Source organism: Scomber japonicus, chromosome 9, assembly GCF_027409825.1.
Source record: "Scomber japonicus isolate fScoJap1 chromosome 9, fScoJap1.pri, whole genome shotgun sequence".
NCBI classification, from domain to species: domain Eukaryota; kingdom Metazoa; phylum Chordata; class Actinopteri; order Scombriformes; family Scombridae; genus Scomber; species Scomber japonicus.
In genome coordinates this window covers 30,551,599-30,569,739 of record NC_070586.1, presented here as the reverse complement: position 1 = coordinate 30,569,739, position 18,141 = coordinate 30,551,599, and the positions used below count along the sequence as shown (strand labels likewise).

General features: G+C 39.2%; 1 protein-coding gene across 1 annotated transcript in view; it reads left to right on the top strand.

Moving 5' to 3' along the window:
* The window catches only part of galnt9 (polypeptide N-acetylgalactosaminyltransferase 9), a 92,444-nt gene that overhangs the window by 69,236 nt on the left and 5,067 nt on the right, over positions 1-18,141 (top strand). Inside the window, exons 7-9 of the mRNA XM_053326117.1 lie at positions 13,159-13,344; positions 15,179-15,316; positions 17,342-17,437. Of these exons, the coding sequence (XP_053182092.1) occupies positions 13,159-13,344; positions 15,179-15,316; positions 17,342-17,437 (420 nt within the window). The remainder of the gene's footprint in view (positions 1-13,158; positions 13,345-15,178; positions 15,317-17,341; positions 17,438-18,141) is intronic.

Sequence of the window (18,141 nt, the reverse complement as noted above, 5' to 3'; positions counted from 1 at the left end):
CATTCCTCCTTTTCATACTGACCATCAGAAGATCCCTTTATAATGCACTTAAAATGTAAGTAATGGAGGCCAAAATTCACAGTCCTCCTCCTGTGCAAAAATGTATTATGGTTAGCTTATCTGAAGCTAATGTGAAGTACTGTAGATATGTTTCAACTTTACAGTCTTTTTAGTGCCAAAGTCCCTCTTTTTGTTACTATACTTCCATCACAGCTCAACAGAGAGACTCTGTCCAAGGAAACACAAAGAGGGAATTTAATGCTAAAAAAAGACTTTAAATGTGGCAGATATCCACTTGATATGACTAACTCAGACTGCTGAAGCCTCATATAAGCTGCAGATCAACTTTGAAATATGTGGACACACTGGGGATTTGGACTGCGGATGATTACAGTGAGAAAAAAAACAACATTTCAGTGTTCTATGAGCACCTGGCTACTGTTTTAAGACCGATTTGAAAATTGTGAACGTGTCCTTTCATTCGTAACACCAAAACAAAAAGAATATTTAGACGCAGAGCTCCAAATGCTCTCTGTGAAAAATCTCCTGGTATAGAAAAAGAGGAAGAAACATCAGGACACAGTTCTGTTTGTTTGTGTTGCAGGCAGCAGGAGAATACCATTTTCTCCCTCTTGAAATGATCAATAAACCCTGTGAAACTGTTTCTTCTTCAGTGTTCTGTAAAATAGCTCCAGGTAATCTGCCTTTTGCTAATATCTTCACACCTATCTGTATCTGTCTGTGGCTGAGCTGTGTCAGTCATGCAAACAGAATAGCTGACAAAAGTGGAGATGAACTCCGGTTGACCCCCAGGCTACTGCTACACTCATTTGGGCAAACCTGAGGCCTCTATTTGTCGCCGCAGGATAATTCCCTTTCCCTTGTCTGTCAAATACGTTAGCAGTCTAGCAAGATGAGGCATAATATTAAGTCTGCATGACCTCAGCCCAACCTTTCATCGTTTCAATCTGCCTTCTAAGCTGCTCACAGACTCCCTCTCCTCTATCCTATTTTCCATTTTGACCACTCTCTGAGAAAAAGTCTAATTAGCAAAATCAGGTTTGCAGTTTCAGTAAAGGTTACAATGGTGGGATTTAAAGGCACACACTATACTATACTGAATAGGCCCGATGCTTGCAGTGATATGTCTCGTTAGAGGCATAGAATTCCTTGCATAAATATTTTCAAAGGACATTACTTTAGAGAAATAGCCCATTCATGTGTAAATATGTCTAGTTTGCACTTTATAATGTGACCTCAATGTCCACTGGCTCCTTTTGCGTAGTATTTTAGTGTCTTTTCAGCTGCCGGAGACAGTTCACAGTTATTGTAGCCAGTGCTGCAACGGTCACCAGATCTGTGAGAAGAGCATCTTACTCACAGCATATGCACAGCTCTTTTCTCTTCCCTGCTTTCTTTACACACCCGGTCTATTTTTGCTGGAGCAACTTGTGTCTTCGAAGTGTAAAAATGGCTGCGAATGTATATAAATGTTTATATATTTGTTGGCAACTGACTGAAAATGAATATTTAATGATGCTTTTCACTTTTCGTTGACTTGTCTTCACTCATGCACAGCTAAACTAGTTTTTCACGACATCGCCAGACACAGTAAACAAAAATACCAACAGCAGCAGTGCTGTGTGATTGATCGGCTGTAATGACATTTAAAATGAGAGATCACAGAGAAGGTTAGAGGTAAAAAGAAAGGTTGTATATTAAAGCTACAGCTACAAAGCATCTGTTACAACATCTAAATGTTGAAATTCAAATATGAATTCAATATGCTTTTAAAACTCTTCAACTCTATTAAAACCATGGCTGCTGAAACATTTCCTCTGCACATTAAAACTGCGACTGAGCTGTAGTGCAACTGGAGCCCAGTGCAGCCAGATCCAATTCATTAGTTTCACCAGCTCAGCAATAAGCTGCACTGTTCATACACGACAACATAAAGTTAAATGGGCAAATGTTTAGTTTAGGAGTTCTAACTGGTTAAAGGTGGATTCAATCACCTGCAAATTACTTCTGATCTGGGCTCACTAGTTATTATTACGCCTCATTATTATTCAAAATGTTATGCAGGTTTCATAGCCTGTGATGGTCAGTCATCAGTGCTGTCATGAAGCTGATTATCCACATGCCTGTCACACAGTGAGCCCCCATATACTGCATTCCTGTGTCCTGTTTTGCTGCTAGTGTTGTGTAATGGAGCTGATGGAAACTTGTTTGCTGCTGTTAATAGCTTTTATGCTTTTTATGGCTGATGTTTTGTGTAGCCCCTGTGGAGCTTATCACGCAAATGGTCCAGCTGCAATCAACTAACTGCGCGTACAGCGACAATTAAATTAAATTAGCAATTACATTACCACTACATCAAAGTGCTCTGTGTTAAGTGAAGGGTCAATGCCAAAAAGGACTACACTAAATATAGTCCCAAAGACCTGTGTGCCTGTGTTTGTGTGTGTGTGAGGGATTTCAAACGAGGTAGAAGATTAAAACAATCTTGTTTGGTATTTAGATTGATTGATTATATTTCCATAATAATACAATATTTAACGGTACAGTTTCTAAGTGCTGTATATTGTTCCCAATTGAAACACCATATCCCTGTTTTCTTACTTACTTCTTTACTTCCTATTGATACTGACTGAGCATTTCTCTGAAATCATTTCTTGATGATGGTAGAACATGTTGTTTGATCATTTTATTCTCCAATAAGTAAAGCAGACTACAAAAGCTCAGTTTAATTAGCATAAATTCCTTCACCTATAGTTCATTGATTTCCAGTAGGCTACACTAATATGAAGTTAGATGCTGTCAATAGCAAAGGTGCCCTCAGCATGGAGTTAATGTTTTCTAGTCTGAGCACAAGAGCACAAACTTCATCATTATGGGGATGGGGATGGGGTCTGATTTCTTTTGGTAACACTACAGGCTGCAAGTGATGAGCAGTCCTGGAGTATGACACACCGGTTGAGCCAACAATCTGCTGAGCGCCACCTGTTTTTTCCTCCAAATTACCAGATCACTGATTCTTTCATCCGTTGAAAAAGGTCACATCAGCATTAATGATCCTCAAAGACTGAATTGACTCCCTGTAGATGTCTTGTACCATGTTGTTCAGTGTTAAATTAAGGAAGAAATATTACCCAGGCCTCCCACTTCTTTCCCTGTTGTGTAGTCGATGGTTTGTAATTAGCTCTTCACATCTGCAGATAATCTCTTAACTCAAAGAATAAATGTTAGATTGTGAGCAGATGTTCTCTATTGTGTTATGATGTTCTTTTCACTCCGTTATGTATTGCACATCTACTGTACAGGGATACCTAGAAAATGGAGGGATGGTGCTGCCCATTGAACTGGGTAAACAACTGCTAACTGTTAATAGGTTAACTAGCAACAACAATAACTGTACTGACATACTGTATTTGTTTGCCACAAAGCTGACCTGTCCTGCCAGATTAAGACCACAAGCAGATTGGATAAAGTTGAGTCTTCATGTTCAGACAAACTATTCATTCCTGGTAGATATTGTACCTTGAAATGGATTTGATGTAACTTTACCATAATAGTATCATAGCAAACAGCTGTGCAGTGTTTTAGCTTCTAATGAGTCTCTTTAAAGGCATGGATATATTACTCAAACTGGACTCCTTGGATTATATTTAATCTGTTCAACACGCCCCACACCAGTGCAGCCTCTCTTGTTTTGTGTCTTTGAAACTCAAGGTTATTTTGGGTCTGAAAAGACTTGCGTGTGGGAAAAGTTGGGTCAAGTAGTTCAGACCACTAAATCCTCAAATAGAATTACTGACTAGTGAAGAAACCTGTTGAAGGCAGACGGAGAGGAGTTTGCAATTATTACCATGCTAAGGTCCACAGTCAGATATCAACAAATGCAAACATTGCAGTGGATGTAATAATAATATTTATCTCGGTGTCTTTCAGAAGAGCATCACAGATAGAGAACATAAAAGCACGATTATATTCGACCCTGTAACTGATATCAATGCAATGTTCAATGTTTGAGCAATCTATACATGTGAGGCCCTTTAAGATATGGAACAAATATGGCTTCATGTTCATCCACTCTTTCTGATATAATGTGATTTTTGCATCTCAAATATTTTTGTCACCATCATGCATGTTCATACTTTATACAAACACAGATAAGCAGCCACACTGACACTGAGGGATATGGACGATCAAGTTAAACCACATAAGATCAAATCACACGTAGTCTCACAGACTCTGCCAGCTCTCAGAGGTAAACAGAGCTTAGCATGTATGTAAGAACCAACAGCAGCTCATTTTATGCAACCATGCTCTTTTTTCTAGCACTGGTACACTCTTGAAGTTGCTTCTTCTTCTACCATTGCCCTAAACGTATCTGGATCTCAGAAACACCAACAGCTAACAATATTTCATCCATTGTGCTTGGTTTGACATCACCTTCGACAATTTCTAGCAATTTATTTAGCATGTGATTTATAGCAGACCATATTGTGACACATACTGTATTTCCTCAAACAGTGGTCAAGGCCTGTATTATTTCAACGGCAGAGGGTACCAGCCAGGCTTTTATTGGAAGCAGGTTTATATTATAGAGAGGCCTTTATTTCTAATCCCCTCTGTTTGACAAGTATCTTTGCTCATAATTTAGTACAAAGCCTCCCTCTGATCTGCTTTCTTTTCTCTCTTAATCTTTTGTTACTGTAGTAATTTACTTCAATATGCGGAACAATAATTCTCACGCTTTAGTTCCACCTTGAACGTTTTGGCAGTATACCACTTAGCTGTGGCTAGCATGCTCCTCGGACTAGCCAAGTTACCCTGGTTACCCATGCTCATGTAGTGTCACTATTGTCATTATTATTGAAATGCACCATTATCTTAGCCTCATCTTGTAATTTACTACCATCTTTTATTTGAGGAATTACAAGAATTACAACAAAATTATACTAGTAGCATTACCCGCATTCTGGCTGGCAAAATGTATAGTGGAGTCTGTACTGCCATATGAAAAAAATAAAATAAATTCCTGATATAAAAAATATGTGGATATAAATGTGAATATAATCCATCTTGCTCTTATAGCTGACAAAAACATTTTAGTATATGTGTTGCTCCACTTAAATGACACTACATGAAGACTCATTTGATGCAATGAAACCTGAGCCTGTTTCACAAACCTAGTTAGCTTTTATGCTTCTGACCTTCTAGAAAATAGTGGTTGAGAAAATATTGATCTTCAATTTGCTGTTAAGTGCTGGGCAAACCGCTAACTCCAATTACACATATACACATTTTCAATTATCCATGAGTGCTCCACGTACATATCCACAAGCGCTTGACACACATAGATACATTCACACACATACACCCCTCACACTCACAGTATTGATTTTAAACAGGAAACCTGGAAAACCAAAGAAAGACGGCATTACACAGAGCTTACTATGGTACAAAAGGTGATGGGTGGAATCTGCAAGGACTAAAGACTTACCGTTAAATTGGTATTGCACTTACACCTACATAAATGCAGCAACCATGAAGGCTATTGTGGAAAAGCAGCACTTGTCATGGGCTGCAGCAAAGCAGGTAAAGCCTACTCTAAAAGTACTAATGGATTTTTTTTTTAGGCCAGGGTCACTGTGGTTCATCAGCAGTGAAGATGAGGGGTCAGTCAGTCAATGAAGGTGTTAAAGCTTGGGTCAGCTCTGGTCAGCTACTCCACTGCTGATACAGAGAAGGCACAAAAAGGGTTTCCGGATAAGAGAAAAACAGAGGACGCCTTTATTAACATACGATTAAACAAAAGCTTTAATACACCCTTGAGCATTACAGAAACGTGTAAATTCTGATAATTGGGACTTGGTAAATGTTTGATGGTGTCTCATTTCCATGAATGCTGCACACTTGGCCATATGGCTCAAGGCTCATTCTACTGATTCAAACATCTTGCCTGCCCACAGGAGCACAAGTAGATACAGCTTTCTCTTGTGATTTGAATTGGCTTCTTGCTATTTTAACAAGTGCTCTGCTTGTTTGAACACTGCAGGTGACAAAACAGGTTTGAAGCCAGATGATGTTGCAAATGCTGCAATGTAATCATTTAAGGGTCTCGATAACTCGGGCAATATGTAATCTAATGTTTAATAAGTCTCAGTTAACATTTAACATGAAAACAGACCATCCTACAAATGTGTACCTTGCATCTGAATGTGTTTGCGGCCACATTGTACACATATGTAGCACCTGATTTACTAAGGTAGCAGCTCATCATCCTGTCAGCATCTGGAACAGTGGGATCTCTATAAGTGTGCCAAGTTTAGAACATTAATGATGGTGTAGTGATACTGATGTATTAATTAATGTAGTGACAGGAGAAAGAACAGTGTAGTTACAGCCTGAAGTGTATTTACAATTCAATTATCATCAAGTTAAAATTTAGATTAAATGAGCACAAGCCACGACTCTCTCTCACTGTTTGTTGCAGTGTTCATTGATTCATCTTTGCTTTTTTGTTGCTTTTTTGTTTTCAGAACTGAATTAAAGTAGTAAGGTCAGTGTTTTTATTAGTTTATTTATTTTGGGATATCTGATATATTTGACTGATTGATCTGCTGGCATTACGAGTTCTACAGAATAATTTAGTCACATTTTTAAAAACCTTTCTTTTAAATCCTGTAAAAAACAATCTACGCTGTGTTAAAGCCTGCTTCCTGGGGTGGACAATTTCCCTTTCAAAATTGGCCATCACAAATTGCATGACTTTAGTAAATTCAACAAAATCCATAATAAACCTGCAGTAAAATGTTAAAATATGCAGTTAAAATGTGTCCTCCTGTTATTTGCATGACCTTTCCTCAAATGTCGATACAATAAGAGGAGAAACACCTTTCAAACAATTGCTAAAAATGCAGGAAAACTGTGACTCAAGCCTGGTGCGACTGTAAAAAAAACTGTTACCTACACTGCATGCATCTAATCTGCACCTGAAAAGCATTCATTCTACAATGAACTACACAGGAGGAGCATATGGGACCAACACTTTCACTTCCACATATCTCAAAGTTACAAAGGTGGTGCTTGCCAAGTTCAGTGGCACTGTTTTTGCATGAGCAAAGCAGCTGAACTAAAGAAGTAGAAATAACTGCAGAGTTTAAATAAACCACTGCAATACTTCTTGTGAAGATGCCCTAAAGCTACTGAAGCTGTATTTACTACCATGGCATTAAATAAACATGGTCAGGCTTTAACCCTGCTTTGGTCTTAATTGAGAAAATTGTTTTGCAGCAGTATTCTCCTTTTAACGCCAGGCGGGGGTTCTCGTTTTGGGTTCAGAGAGAAGTTAATGGATCAGAACATCTGGTGTGCATTGTGGTAATCGTCATTAAGAGACTGTGGGTGGCGGAGGCTCTGCAGTTTGTATGGCTGGAAGGACATTACCATATGCTGTCGCATTCTGATGGCATTGCACGAGTGTCTAACTGCTGGGCTGCTTTCCCACCGCATGGCATAGATTTTGCAGATTTGCATACTGTATATCAATGAGGGATTGTGTTTCTCTGAGAGTTTTAAAATTCAAATCTTTGGCTGCATTCTGAGAAATGAATGTTTTACCACCATCTGACTGCCTGCCACTATTTCCTTACCTTCAATATGTCGGTCGAGCGTCACAACATCCCTCAGTCTACTATCAATCAATACTTTCTACTGTGATGGATGTTTTTCAAGACGACATAAAGTATATTTACTGCCTGGCTTTATATATCACTGCTTATGCCATGCGGACAGCAATCAGGTATCAGGGTTTTCTGGTTGTCATGGGCAACTCTCTGAGGGATTTTGTATTTATGCACCAGAGGCTTATGGAGACATTCATCACACAATTTCACACACTCAGTTCAGCAGAATATAATGGACAGTAATACCAACTGTAGCTGCAGCATCAAGAAATGCGTGCCATGCTAAAGATAAATTAGAAGTAAAAGTTAATCAAAGAAAATATTGTAAAAAAATACTGTTAAGAATGATTGATTTCTGCTTTTTCTATGTAGTGATGTAGTGGTCATTGTACAGGCTGCAATCTGCTCCCATTTGTGCATACTGGATAGACTTTGTTCTTTGTATGTTTTATTGAGCTCTAGCAGGCAGGCAGGCAGTTAAGTAGGTAGATAGATTTACTTTGTTGATCCCTGATTGGCTATTTTCTAGAGATGCTCTGCTGTCTTGTTGTTCTTGTAACAATGACAAATATAGTACTTTGACCCAGGCACTGCATGCGAACAGTAAATACACCGTAAATATGTCAGCACTAGAAGAGAGACCTATATCTATAGAAAAATAAACATGACAAATAAAGTAATTAAACAATAGTAACATAAAATAGCTCAATACAAGAATATAATGTTTGAATAAAAATAGAAACATAGAATAACATACTAGATGAGTGTGTAAAGTTTTTAAAATGCAGTTGAAGAGTTTGGTTGAAGCAGAAACTATAAGGTAGAGAGTTCTCTGTTAGGCAGAGGTGAGCTGTTGTAGAGAGTTATTGCTTCGGGCAGGAAAGATCTCTTGTATCTGTCCTTGTGACAGCGAAGCTGAAGCAGCCTGTTAGAGAAAGTCCTCTGCTGTCTGACCAGTAGGTGGTGGAGAGGGTGGTCAGGATCATCCATAATAGATCCTCTCCACCACAACTTCAAAGGTGTCTGGTTTGCAGGCAATTACAGAGTCGACCTTCTTAATCAATCTATTAAGTCTGTTGGTGTCCAGGCTCCAATGCTGCTCCCCCAGCAGACTAGAGAGGTACAGCGCACTGGCCACAACATACTTTAGAGGATTTCCAACATCTCGATGCTCACGCTGAAGCATCTTAGCTACCTCAGGAAATAGAGTCTGCTCTTCCCCTCGTTATATACAGCCTCAAAGTTGGTCTCCCACTTTGATTCAGATTTAGATTATTATTCTAGAGGACAGTTTCACAATCTACCAGACCTTACACAAAACAAACAACAAAAACACACATTGGGCTGTGCAAGAGAAAACAGATAAGGACTTTCCACTTTGGTCTTTGACAATGTAGATGCAGAGTTACTTGTAGTCCACCACACTAACATCCTCTCCAAGAAGCCGTCCTCTTCCTTCTGAGGTCAATTATGTGACATTTGATATTTAACAGCAGATTTCTGTGTCCATGCAGAATCAGACGTTGTGATCGATGTGGTTTTTCGCCAGTTTTTTCCGTTTTTGTTTTACCTTTGGCAGTATCTACTTCTTTCACTTGTGGTAATGTGTGAATATGCTATTGTGTTTTTTTCTGCTTGAACTCCTTATCGCTTCAGCATCTGGAGCTGCAGCAATAAGTTGTTAAGATCATCTTTGTTTTAGCTGCAAAAGCTTACATTAGTCAAGCAAATTAGTTTAATGCAAGGTTTGATTTTTTTTCTTTGCCTGTACTGTACTTGGTTTTTATACTTAAAGTAAATGTATTTATGAATTACATCTGTGTGTGCCAGTGTAAGTGGCATACTGAGATCCTCATTTGCATATTTAGGTAAAATAGGATTCTTATGAAGAAAAAAGCTTACATTTACAAAGCATGGTTATAATAAGAATAGTACTATGATCATTTTTGATTGGACAAACATAGGCTGAACATCATGTTTTGCTGCATTAATGTGAAATGGGGAAGACTTTTATGTCTTTTACCTCTTCAAATTCTAAAGTAAATCAAAAATAAATAAATAAATACACAGCTGTGTCTGTGATTCTCATAATGGCACACTTTCATAAAAATGTAGCACACTGACAAAAAAAACTTTCAGGAGATTAATCAAATCTGAAGGTAAACAACTGTCTTTGCAATTTAGAAGCAGTGACTTACTGAAAGAAAGAGCAAAGTGAATTTATTTGGCATGTGTGAGGAGTCTTTGGTGATTAGACCCCACAGTGAAATCATCATTGTACAGAGGTGGTCACACCTGTATGAGCCATACAGGAATATTATTGTGAATATATTGTTTAGAAATTGGTAGTGGCGAATGAGTAAAGATCAGTCTAGCGGGAAATCTGGAGCCTTGACAAGCTCACTGGAAGGACCACTGCATGGATCTGACACTGAAATGACAGCTGACAGCAGAAAAGAAACATTTTCTAAAGTTTGACAGCAACCAGATGATTTAGTCACAGAAGTTGTGGCAAAAATCTGACTGGTAGAAATGAAAAGTACCAGCTGATTATGAAAAACAGAGAAAAATAAATCAAACCAATTTAATAATAGGGTAAAGATTGTCTTCCTGATTGAACTAATGCTGAGTTTCATTCAGTGTCTGTCTGCAATGCAATCCAGCAATTCACTTCATATTGACTTTTTCCTTTTGAAGAAAACCAATCTTTATAAATAATTTGATGAAATTGTCATTGCTGTTGAAATGTATGTTATTATTCAATTTCATTAAACAGTATAAATGTAATATTTTTTTTTTAGGTAAATCAAGAATAGTTTAATTTTATTTGATAATAGTGTGTGTAGAGGGGTTGGGGGGATGGGATATTGGGAGGGGGGACAGAGGGTGAGTTAGAGGCAGAAGTTTGGGCTCATGAGCTACCCCTAACCCTCCAATACGTAAGGAATTTCCCCACACCCTCATCTACCTTGTGGAAATCCTGCCAGTTTGCGCTGCTTTCTTCCATCGGGTTTCCACGCCTTTGATGCGATTCCAAGGCTCACCGAGTTCACAATGCTTGCCACGACGACTCCAGATATCCCATGAGACACATGTTCCGTGATGCAGTTGAACGGTTATCCCATGGGGATGTCTCCCTCGCCCCCCATCATTGGGGACATGATTTCTGCCAGGTGCAGCTGAATTTCAGGTACATCTGTTTCGATGTACTGTAACACCTCCAGGATTTCCTGCAGGCCTCTCAGGCACTCCAGGCTGGGCAGCGTTCCCGCCACATGCAGCTGATGAAGCAACACACTCATACAATTTCTAAAAAGTGCCTCTACCCTCAAGTGTTGCGTCCACAGTGTTTCTTATGAAACACTGACAACACTGACAGCACTGTTCAGGCTTGCAACATGTCTCTTTTCCTCAGTCACATCAAAAGCTTATAAAATCACAGTGTGATATGAATGACAAGAAAACATTATTTGACGTGTACTTTAATTTTTTTGTTTGGCTCATGTCTGATCCACTAACATGGAAGGGGCAGGATTTATGACATATACTGCAACCAGCCACCAGGGGGTGACCAGGATCATTTGGCTTCACTGGGGAGCTATCATGATACAGTCAATGAGAAAAACAAAGAAGAGTCTCTTGTTAGGACACCAACTTCCATCCTTTTGGAAATCTAGTATAATTCCTAATGTTGAAAAGAGTTAAAAAGCAAACAAAAACTGAAGTCATAAAGGGCAAAAACACTTTTGTTCCCTTGCACTGAATCTAGACAGTAACCAATAGCATAGTGTCATCAGGACGTTCTTTGGTGTTCTTCCAGCTACTTTCAAAATATAAAGGTGACTTCACTGTCTTTGTAGCTTTATTGACTACAGGTGTCTCCATCATTTACATAGTAATTTGCAAAACTAGATGAATACAAATGTCTGTCTTAAAATCTCAACTCCACAGAGATGCACTTATTTTTATGGTTTTCCTTTTCAAAGCACGGAGCACATTTGTTTGAACAGTTCCACCTATTTAAGTTTTTGTCTTGTGACAATCAGACAATCAGAGATCCCTGCTTCTGAAGTCTGGAGATTTCTAATTGAGTGGCAGCGGACCTATGCCCATTACATTTTGTCAAGGGCACCTCTTACCCGAAATTATGCTCTCCCGCTATTCTCCTCTGTAATGAGCTACATGTCACTGCGCCAGTATGAAGGGTACTTGGAATTATTCTGAAATGCAGAGGTTTTTTTTACACTAATTGTTTTCACCTAGTCTTAACAACAAAACCTGGCAAATTGTCCTCTGTCTCAATGAGTGAAGCGTTCAGAGACTGACTTGTGAGTCTAATTTAAGCTGTACACTTTATCTTTATAAATATATAATTGTCTGGCATTACATCACTTTGGTTTGTCTTTGACATTACTTGGATTTATTTATTTTTTATACTTCTGGTTTGTGATTGTGGACTCACGCTGCTGTACATTAAAAAAGCAATTTTTCAAAACAACAAATACAGTTGATTTCTATCCACAGATTCATGACACCTCTGAGAGGCAGCGGCACATGCCTCAGCATGACCTTCTAAAAAATTAGGTCCATGACTCAGGAATGAGGCTGTTGAGGATGGTCTTGACCGTACTGAAGACGGTTTCTTCTTATTGTGTGGTTTGGACTGAGCAGGTTTTACTGCTTTAACTGCTTGTTTGTAAAATATGATGCAAACGTATCAAGAGCTGAACCCGAGATGCCAGCCAGCTGTTGTGTGATTAACATGGACATAAATGTCTCTGGTCTATTACCCCACAACAGCTTTGGATAGTCCTCTCCAACAGTTTCAAGTGCAATGTTGATAATGTCACCATCTTCCTGGGTAAAACTTATCAACTCAAGAAAAGTGATCGACCATGCTCTCCGTTCTCCATCCATCACAGTTGGTCCAAGTAATCCAGCTAAAGTGTTGGTGTGTTTACAACCTGTTTCTCACCCAGCCTGACTTTGTTGTAGCTTTGTTGCTCTGAACCAAGATCTCAGGATTTAAATTCTAACAATAAGAACTAAGTTGTAACAAATTTTCTCAAACCACTCCTGCAACATAATCCATGTCTCCATCTGTATGCTCACTGTGTTCCAAAGTTTAATATTTTGGAGTGGTGAAAGATTGCTTCTGCTTGTTGTTAATACATCCATAAAGGCAACAACCCCTGAATAAGAGAAAGGAGAAATTCCAGTGGCATGATTTCATGTTTGGTCCTGGATATACTTGATTTTGAGTCAAAAGGCTCCAAGTCACAAATGTGTTAAAGTTAGTTGCAGGACTTGCTGAGTCCAAATTGGTTCACATTATTTCATAAACTGCAGTTATGGTTTATTTCCACTGCAAAGCATTTGCATTTCCATCATGTTTATAAATTCAAATATAATTATGTGAAGAAATCCACATTTGATTTAAAACATCTCTCTTGCTGTTTTCTAGGTGTGGCAGTGTGGAGGAAGTATGGAAGTCCTGCCATGTGCTAGAGTGGCCCACATTGAGCGCACCAAGAAGCCCTACAACAATGACATAGATTACTACGCTAAGCGCAATGCCCTGAGGGCTGCTGAGGTTTGGATGGATGAATATAAATCCCACGTCTATATGGCCTGGAACATTCCCATGAACGTAAGTTCTTCTCTTTCTGAGATCACTCCCTCTCACAATCCCCTAGCTCCCTTTCCCCCCTCTTCTCCACTCTCACTTGCTCATTCAGACATGCAGCCCAGGTCTCTTGAGACACAAGTCAATAGAAATTCAAAATTCAGATTTCTTCCCACTTGACCTTCACACTAGTGGTAAAGCAAAGGCAAAGCAAAGAAGCAGTGAAGTCTGTCTCCAAACAGATGAGAGAAGAGCACCAAGTGATAGAGAGGAGCCTTATGTCTAATCAGTCTATTTTCATGCACGTCAGTTTAGCTTAATTGCTTTCAAGGGTCTTTTGAGATGGGCTTCAAAATAATAACAGCTACTTTCATTAATAAAGAGTTTAATATTGAATCCTAATTGCCTCTTCAGCCATGCAGAATGAGATGATTGTCACTGAAGAATGTCAGTAAAGACCTCTGAACATTGCCCAAAACAACACACTGCTGTTCATAACAAAATAATACTGGGCAGTATAGCAGTCACACAGAGGTGTGATTGGCTGATGATGCCTGCATGTCGTCTAGAAATTTGGCACAAATACCATTTCCCAAAAACTCACTAAATGTAGGTAGGAAGCACCAACTGGGGAAATATTACCATTGTGTGTGTGCATTACGGAGACATGTTGGGTAGGACGGGGGAGCAACTTTGACAAACTAGCCAATCAGGCCACATCCCTCCTCCAGTGTAATTACAAACACAGTGGCATGGCACGTTATTACCCCAGCTGTCCTGTGGCGCAGAGTTATTTTGTGTACAGTACAAAGACCTAACACTACGATTATTCCATCTACACCTTCCCCCTCCCCTCAACACACCCATACACACAATCACACATTCTTGTTATTGTCTGAGGTACCCGCTGAGAGCACAATTACTTTGGTGGGGGAAGGCTTTATGATTCACCACAGTGGCCAGCCCCAAATCCAAATACCAAACAACATCTAGCTGAAATTAAATACATTTGTTAGTGTCGCTTAATGGCTACAAAAAAGAGGAAAGTGGACATTTCCAATTAGAATTAATTATTAACAGATGTTGAAAGCAGCTTCAGCAGCTCTCTGTAGCCTCAAACACAGAGAGGGAAACTGATGAGTAGTATTTGTGATAAGACAACTGTGTGTGTCCAGGTATACTGTATGTGTGTATGTGCCTTTGAATCAGTTTCTATAGGAAGGGCTTTGTTGTTTCATATGCTTGTTCTATGTATTTACTGTGATTAATAGAGTATATGTTTATATCATGTTCATGCACATTCACACAGTGTACTGTATATGCACATACTTAAACAAATATTATTAAGCTACATAAATTTAATAGCCCAATACTTACTGAATTAACAGGAGAATAAAGCATCACCAAGCCAGACAACATGAAGATAAATAGTATAAACAATGTGAACTCCACAGAGGCTGCAGCACTCATATTAAGCAAAAAGTGAACTTTTGCCAAGTTTTTGGACACTGTGTAGTGCACACACTCATACACACACACCCCTGCGTTGCTATGCAACACAGTGGTTGTCAACATCTCCTCTGGAAAGTGAGTTACAAGTGAGTGAGTGTGTTGTTTTATGTACCTGTGTGAATAGTATTCTGTGAGCTTCTTGTCCATTTAAGTTCTCCACTATCTGCCCTAACTTCTTTGCTCAGTCATTCTCAATATGTGATATAGTTTTCAAACATTTTAAATCACATCCCTCACAAATGTGGCAGGACAATAATTATTACAAATAATAAGAAAAACATTAGAAAGCCAGCATAGTCACATTTTGTCATTTTGTCTTTTTCTTTTTTTTGCCATTTGTTGACAGAACCCGGGGGTTGATTTTGGGGATGTCTCTGAGCGCTTGGCTTTAAGGAAGAGACTCCAGTGTCGGAATTTCCGCTGGTACCTTGAACATGTCTACCCAGAGATGCGGATCTACAACAACACCATCACATATGGCGAGGTGAGAAAGATACTTGCTAACAAGATTACTGGGAATACTCAACATGGTAATTCCACTGGATCATCATCTGTAATTCTGTTGCTGTACTGTGGTTTAAACAGAATGCACGCAGGACGGCAGCTAATTTGATTCCATAGCTGATAAATATACATAATTAGTTGATGAGAACAATTTCTGTGCTCTGCATTATCCAGATTTTTTTGTGACAGTCTTTATTGAAAAACATTCATCTGCAGCACAGCTGTCAGCAGCTGGTGATATATTTCTGGTTAGAACAAAACTATTTCCATAGTGATCAAACACAAACTGATGAGTACAGTTAAACAATCAGGCATCATCACAGTGACAGACTGATGCTATCCACATTAAAGATTACACATAAAGAAAATACAAATGAATTCACTGTATCCAGTTTAAGGTAAAGGTATCTTGTTGCCATAGCAATGCAGCATCACCACACAGGATTAGATGCAATTTCCTCATAATGAGTTTTAATTAAACACTTATTAGTTTTCCATTCCAACTTGATTGTTTTGAGCTTGGCTGCGCACTCAGCACAGTAGGCGAAGAAAACACGATTATGACAGGTTGAAGAATTGAACACACTCCAGAGTCAGACACTATTTTGAGGTATGGAAAGACACACAATGTTTACTCCTATCAATTTTAACAATTGAAAACATAAGAAAATCTATATGGTGCGCAAGTGCATGTCAGAATACATCAAAATTAACCTAGATTCATCAAAGCCCTGTGACTTGACTCCTGCCTTTGTTTCCCCTGCCTTGTTTTGGCTCTGGCACCCAGCTAATGGATTCCTCAGAGCGGCAGCCACTTAAGTGGCACTATTTCAGATCTGTCGACAAGCTGGGTAACAGTTACCTTGTGTTGCCACACAGCTGCCACAGCAGAAGTGAGTCTCATCTGTCACTGAGCATCAGCGCTGCACTCGGCCATGCTGACCAGACCAGCGGGGTGGAACCTTCCCTGACAACAGCACATGATAGATATGTCACAACCTGGAAATGAAGCCATACGCATTCAAATCACACAGAACCAAAGCTCATGCTCAATGCACACCACCATCTGGGGGCCTAGAGGAGAGTCAGAGGCAGAAGTGGGACTGGTCTCTGCATGATGATATCCTATCATGGCCCAGACATCACTGTGGGATAATAGAAGTCACTGTTGTGTGAACAAGCCACAACGGATCTGGTAGACAGGAGGAGGTGTAACATGCATGCAGGAATGAAAGTGGGGGTCAGTTTCAAGGGAACAGAGCCATCCCAAATAAACAAAGGCAATTGATTCGCGTTCTGTTTCAGTTCTGCAGCAAATGTAATAACAGAAAGACAACCTGGCAGGCAGGAGGTACTTTTTGTGCAAATTCTTCAAAAACCATGTTAATTTACATATATGAGTTCAGGATATGTACATTTTACTTTCATATGAAATATTTTATATGTTCAAGATTTAGATTGATAATTATTTCATCTCAACTCAATTATCATCTTAGAGAGGAGTAAATTCAACATTTTTTATATTAAGAGCCATACTACTGGGGGAAAAAAACGAAGGAGTGAAATTAGGTCCTCCCCTCCATCATAACTTGTGCAATAATTACTGTTCAATTTCAATTCAAGGCATAGTTCAACATTTGGAGAAATATGCTATTTGCATTCTTGCTAAGAGCAAGATGAGAAGATCAATACAGCTCTACATCAAAAATGAAGCTACAGCTAGCTTCACAAAACAGTGGGAGAGAAACATTTTGAATAACTAGAAATGAGAGTGGTATCAATATTCTCATCCAACACTCAGCAAAATGAATAAGCATATTTCCCAAATGTCAAAATATTCTTTTGAAATGCTCGCTGGAAAATAATCTTTTATCCTGATGGCCTTGCACCTGCCATCTGCTCTACCCCCACTCTTTTCTCTTTCTAACTCCCAAAGTAATTCTCACCTTTAAAAAAAGAATTCACAAAATCTTAAAGTAACAGGTCCTCCTGATGTGTTTTTCAGGTGAGGAACAGCAAGGCTAGCGGCTACTGCCTGGACCAGGGCTCAGAGGACGACGACAAAGCCATCCTCTACCCCTGTCATGGCATGTCCTCCCAGGTCAGACCACACTCGTGAGCTGTTTGTGTGTTCATGTTCAGAAAGTACTCATGCTCGTATTCCTAAACCAACATGTTCTACAATAACGCTTTCTTCAAGTTGATGCAAGCTTCTCTTCAAGCCCCCTTTGAGTTAAATCACATTTTATTCAGTGATTGTTGGATTGGAGGAAAAAGCACTAGAGAGAAAAATGATTGCCTGATTGCTTCTCATGGACCAGAACTATAAACTCCTACACACATCACTGCAGCTACAACACACTGAGAGCTGATTATGAGATGATACCCAAAATTACACCTAAATGCAGTGAATTCTAAGTCTATATGTGATCTACATAGATGGTGTGTGTAAGTCTGTGTGTGTGTGTGTGTGTGTGTGTGTATTCAATCAGGATGCACATGCTTAACAGGTATTCTGGAGGTGTAATTGTAACTGATTACCAAGCACTTACCAACACGTTTTCAGTTCTACTCTGTCTGATTTGAATCACATCTCAGGTTGATATTTGGTGGAGTTGTACTTTAAAAGTGTCCAAGGTCGCCAAATTTTACACTTCTAAGAATCATAAAAGGTTTAAGTTGTCTGACACCATCAGGAGGTTCAAGTAGATGACAGCAATATGGTCTTTAACACCCCCACAGTGTATATCTTGAACCTGTGTGGGTGTACCTTGTGTCTAAGACCTATAAAGGATGTAAATGTTG